The 5917-nt window shown below is 41.0% G+C and overlaps 1 protein-coding gene across 1 annotated transcript; it reads right to left on the reverse strand.

Moving 5' to 3' along the window:
• Nucleotides 1–3822: 3822 nt before the first annotated feature.
• LOC136473836 (small ribosomal subunit protein uS4m-like) lies at nt 3823–4947 on the reverse strand. The gene has a single exon (XM_066471479.1). The coding sequence runs from the start codon at nt 4945–4947 to the stop codon at nt 3823–3825; it is 1125 nt and encodes a 374-aa protein (XP_066327576.1).
• Nucleotides 4948–5917: the final 970 nt, after the last annotated feature.

The following is a 5917-nucleotide window of genomic DNA, read 5'->3' on the forward strand; positions in this document are numbered from 1 at the left end:
AAGAGGGCTGGACGAGTAGAATGAGGGAAAGCGGCTCGATCGAGAAAAAAGAGGAGTAGACTAGGCCCCCCTAGAACTGAAAAAAGTCACTATCAATGAATTCCTGAGCAATTCTAAACCAACATATGCGATTCATTCCCGTAATGATTATAACAAACAAACAGCAGACTCCTTGCCTTATTTTCGGGATGAGTGATACATCCGGCGAGCGCCGGTGAAGAACGCAAGCAAAGCTGGAGCTCGGGCATTGAACTATTCCATCAAGCAAGAGAAAGGAGGCAAACAGGGTTGAAGGCCTGGGGAGCGAACCGAAAGCTCAGCTTTGCGGACTCTTCCTTTATTTAGTATAGGCAAGTCAGTACCCTCAAGCAAACTCCCTCTCCCCATACCGATCGAGTACTAAAGCTCTATCCTATTTCTGTTCGATCAAAGCGAAATAGTGGCTTGGCTGTCCGACGCTTGATTCTCCAGGTTCGGTTTATCCACGCTTTGTTTTTAGATATTGGTGCTCAATGCTTGTGACTGCCACTCTTCATAAATAGCTTTAGCTCGGGTTGACTGTGTACCCATAGGCTTGTTTATTAGGCTCATACAGACAAACTGGACATCTCGCCGACCTACAACCATACCAAGAAGATCCCTTGATTCTGTTTCCGTCTATCATTCTTCTGTAAGGAAGTAAAAAATCAGGTTGGTTAAGCAATTGGTAGCCCCCAGATGAACGGTAGAATCCATCCATAGATGAATAGAAAACTGTACTCATCAAGGCTAAAAAAAGAAAGACTAGCAGAAAGAATATCGAACCCCCTCGTAGAGGATTCCAAAAATAAAAAGAAGAGACCTCGAGTCAGCGCATAAAGAATGGAATGGTACATCACCACCATTATTAGTTAGAAATCCATACCATTCACTGAAGCACAGGCCCGAGATCGAGCGCCAGGGTCAAAGCCTTGATGACTGGTAAAGAAAGGGGTCAGCATAAGATTCTATAAGACTCGCTTGGTCCATCAAAGATAGAAAAAGAGAGAATTAGGCAGAACCACCTATCAGCATTCAGACTTAAGAAGACAAAAAGTTCGTACCAAGATGAGGCATCTTTAGATGGAGAAAGAGAAAGTCTGGCAATGACTAGGCTTATACATCTATCAGTCGTGAGCTCAAGGCAAGACAAGAACAATTCCGCAAAGCCTTTGTCCAATTCGCAAAGGAGTCAGGAAGAGCCTAATTTTAAGTAGGGGCAAGGGGGAGCTTGGTTGTTTAGGATAAGCATGACGTTGACTCATTTTATAGAAATGCCACATTTGAACCCCGCCTATTTAAAATAGATACAAACAAGCTACCTACATGTCAGTCAGGTCTGAAAAAGCTACATATATATATCAACTTGCTTGTTACATATAACAGTGAATATAAGTTTCATTCATCTCTGGGTCTCTAGGAACGAGATCCCTTCTTTCCTTTTTCATTTGGGCAAAAGCTAACAGCGAGTTCCTCTAAAGTTCCAGGCAAAACCATGTAGGAATCTAGGATTCTGATCATCAGTCTCTTTCTCTGTTTCACTCCAGATATGCAATAGATTGAAATCTCGTATATCCTAGAGTTTCTACATATCTATTCAATATGTAGATCATTATGAAATAAGGCCAAATGGCGCAATAGTACTATACCGTCAAACTTTGCCATGTTATGGAAGTACAGGGTTATCGAGCTATGATGCTTTCTTCTATAAGATAAGATGCTTTCTATCATATCTGATAGGAGCTTCCCTCTCTTTTCTAGTGGATCAACCAAAATGGGTTTATAGTCTTCGGTGTAGTACCGATTTATGTCCCCCTTAACAGGTTTTTGACCAGGTGTAACAACCATATAGCCTGCAGCATAAGCTAGATGGGAGTCTATCCCGTCTTTCCCCATTGGATAGCGTAAGGTCTCAATTAGATAAGTAATGTAGCAACCTTTTATTTTGAGAGTTCTAGGGATAACACCCCGGTCCATTTGCATTGCATCAGGATCAAAAGTCACAATCAGTTACAGCCCAAACTCGCCATTTTGGTTGGTCAAAAACCATTAGAGTTCTGAAAAGTATACCAACCTCTTTTCCTGAAGCCTACCGAAAGAAATGGAAAACCCTTCTACATAGGTATTATACCCGACTGATTTTATAGGTCAACCAGGTGAAAACAATTCTGAGTTATCAGCTTCTCCTACCATAAATTCTTGCCGGAGCTCTTGTCAGCTGTTCCAACTTGGTCATCCGTAGCTCGCTCCAGATGCTTGACCGGGCATAGTATCTTCTAGTTTGACAGCATAAGCAACACCCTTCTCATCAAAGTAGACATGCTGCGCCATGCCCCATTCTAAAAATAGAGCTCATTTCTCAATTTCCACAAAGCCCACAAGGCTGCCGAACTGAACCTAGAGGTTTTTTGTCAAGCCAATCCTCCCTTCGTCTCCTCAACCATATGTAGGCTTTCAATCGCCTTGACTTACCTTCGATTCTTCTGGACCGCCGGACAGGTCAACCTTTGAGCAGGACTGAAGAGTTGGACTAGAAAGCATACTTTATGTGATTCCGGAGGCGCCTCACCACAAATGCCTTTCCATGACCCAAGCTACTTTACAAGCCTATTTGTAAAAAACCTAGAAACTACTTCTCGTGATGAGCTATCTTATTGGCGGCTATTAGTGACGTATACCGTGCAAAAAGCCTTTCCCATTCATATGCCTACTTGACGACTTATTCCTGTCCCAGTGAGGAACTACAGCATGTTTCGAGATAAAAGCTCTACCACAACAATGAAGAGGGGCCATTGATACCCACATCCCCTGAGGAACTCAAGCAAGATCAAAGTATTTCTCACACTGTCTTGTCCATCCTACTGGATTATCACCCTCAAAAAAAGTAGGAAAATCCATTTTGGGCCTGGATATAGTTAAGCTGAAAGACCTATTAGATTCAGTGGTTCACTTCTCCTTCTCCAGTTCCTTACTTATGAATTGGGTTCCAAAGTGATGTGGTGCAGGGATTTCAAAGGATGGGGCTGCCTCAGTAAACACAAACCCATGGGAGTACGTTAGAAAGATGTCTTCAAAAATGATGTTCAAAAGCCGTATCCATGACAATGATGTCTGCCTTATGAGGCTGTCTAATGGGGCGCATCTCCCCCGGCTTATGTGGTTTAGGAATGCATGATCGATACATCGAAGAGAACTAAAAGGAAGAATTCTTTAATGACCTCTTAATCTCCTCCACTTGGGACTTGTAAAGAACTTCAAAAGTAGAAAACTTTTCCCAAAGCCAAAGGTAGTAAATAACACATAATAACATCAAAAAAGAATCTAAAAATTATCTTATCCTCCTTTTAAAAAAGAATAAGTCTTTTAGACCTTTTTTTTACATTTTAAACTCATGTTCATGGTTTGTTTTATTCCCAATTGTTGCCCGTGTGAAAAGAAAGAAGAGAAATTGGGCCATGTTTCCCGAGAGAGACTGCCTTCTCTCAGGCCAGCAGTCTTATACTTATAGTCGACTGCTCTATGACGATCTGACCTCTTTCCTAGGCTCTGCTCGCTTGTCTACGCTCCGACCAATTCAGTAAAAATCGAAAAAACGATTTTTCCTTGAAAAAGTCTAAGAAATAGTAGTAGTAGTAAAAAAGTGCACTTTTTCCATATATTTCGATTTATAGGGATCCCTATCTTTATCTCTATCCATAGAGATACCTATCTATTCTATATAGAGAGAGATTTTTCTAAAAATTGATCTAGACTATCCTCTATCCGGATAGATATGTCCCTATGAGCGACTAGGCCGATCTTTTTTTATATGTTTTGGCCACGTCCGTTTTCGCTCTGAAGAGGAAGGTTTGGATCTTTCAATCTTATGTCGTGAGGGATGTGACCTATGTTAGGTCCATAAGATACCACAGCTTTTAGTGTTCTATGATTCACCTCCGAATAATGAGTAGGTAGTTCGATCCTTTTGATTCTTATCTTCCTAGTAAACGGGGATCCGGAGCAATAGGTCGAATTTCTATATAATTTTTTTGTGTAAACAAAAGGGCTTATTGCTCTTTTTCGGTTTTCGTTTTCCTCGATAACTTTGAGGATCTCCTCTACCCCTTCCTCTTCCTCCTTCCTTCTTTTCCATTCCGCTTCCCCTATTGTTCTTATCAATTCCTCTTCCTCCTTCCTTCTTTTCCATAAGAAGAAGTATTTGAAATGAAACAAATTCCTCTTCATTCTGTTGTGCTCAGCGAAGGAACTGCCTAAGCATACTTTTGCGGATCCAAACTTCTTTGTTCTTTCTAAGTCTTCTTCTTGCATATAAGAACGCAACTCTTGCAAAAACCCGGATTTGAGTAGTAAGCGGCATCCCCTCTGAGTTGTGAGTAAGCGGAACCATTCTGTTTTTGTTCTTCTCCAGATTCTGACCAGTAGGAATTTGCCTATGATTTTTCCAACTAATATGTCGATATAGAAAGATCTCCTTATTTCTTCACCGCGGGTTCTCGCGTCATTTTCTTTAAAAGATATTAGATCACCATGGGAAACTTTAAAATGAGTAATGGTTACCAGTCCATTATTCAAACAAACCCTTCGATGACTTATCGGCTGCCTTGCTTGAGGAAGAGTGTCACTAAAACGGAGACGAACCAGAATCACGTCCGATCTTGTTTCTTGATTGAGTAAAAAAGGGATATATGAAGTTCGTTCTCTTCCTCTGTGGATCTCCCTTATGGGTAAATCCCCATAATAAAGGGATAACTTTCGTGTAGTTTGTGATTTGATGTTACTGTTTAGATTTTCTCTCTGAGAAAGATTTCTTTTAATGGATCTCCTCTTGTTCCTCAATCTTCGGAGAATGCGGCGTTGGATTAGAGAAAGTTCTCTGTTCCGAACATTTCCTGGAAGTAGATGGCACGTTTTAAATCTTAATGCAGGCATATTTCATTGAATCAGTCTTTTTCGCCACATCGCGTATACAGGGAATCGAACCCAACTCTTCCACGAACCCCCCACGAATGGTCCTCCCTTAACTCAATGAACTTTGATAATTCCTTTGCCTAGTTTTTTTCTTTTTAGTTCTCATAAGTCCTTGATATACTAGCCTCAATACTTGACCGACTGCGTCACAGTGCTCAGGTAAAGTGGCAGTGGTTGAAAGCGAGCGGAAACGTCAGTGTTTTCTATGCGTTATGATAGTAGTGGTGAAAGAAAATCCAATTCAAATATCTCAATGTAAAAGGAAAATTGTTTCACTTTGAAAAGAAAGACTCCAGCTAGCTATATGAGATCGAACTTCTTCCATCACTCTATCTACTATATTCATTGCACCATGATTGAAGGCCTACGCATCTTCTTTCAGGTATTTCTTATTGGTTGACATAAATTATAGACACCATGGGGATGTCATCTAGACAAAAAGGGAAACTATTTATGATAGATTACCATCAATCCCATCTTATGGTGTTACACCCATGGACTAAAGATACTAGTCTTCCTACATTGCATCTATTGGGTTGAGAGAGGATCTCCTTTCTCCTAAAAATCCTCCTTGTCCATGATACTTACTTGCAATCAATTCATAGTCTTCCCAAGTAGCTTCTAGGTTGGACCAATGAATGAGCACTTGTGGTACCGCTGCATTTCGCCTTTCACCATGCGACGAGATATGATAGCAATTGGCTTAATCTGAGGTTTCCCTTCTAGGCCCACCAACGTTGAGGAGACACAGCTTGCTCTCTTCCTAACCTCGCTTTGAGTTACTTCAATGAAATTGGAAAGGAGGATGGAAGCAATGAGCGACCCTGACTTTATTAGGTTTATGAAAACTCGCTATTCACTCAGTCAGTTTTTGGTAAATAATAGGATGATGTGGGAGAGATGGCCGAGTGAGAGGAAGAAGTCGGATGGA

This window comes from Miscanthus floridulus, chromosome 8 (assembly GCF_019320115.1).
Source record: "Miscanthus floridulus cultivar M001 chromosome 8, ASM1932011v1, whole genome shotgun sequence".
In the NCBI taxonomy this organism is placed as follows: Eukaryota; Viridiplantae; Streptophyta; class Magnoliopsida; order Poales; family Poaceae; genus Miscanthus; species Miscanthus floridulus.

Bases quoted from the DNA above. Each gene is read 5' to 3' on its own strand.
- LOC136473836 (XM_066471479.1), bottom strand. From the start codon at position 4,947: ATGCCTGCATTAAGATTTAAAACGTGCCATCTACTTCCAGGAAATGTT.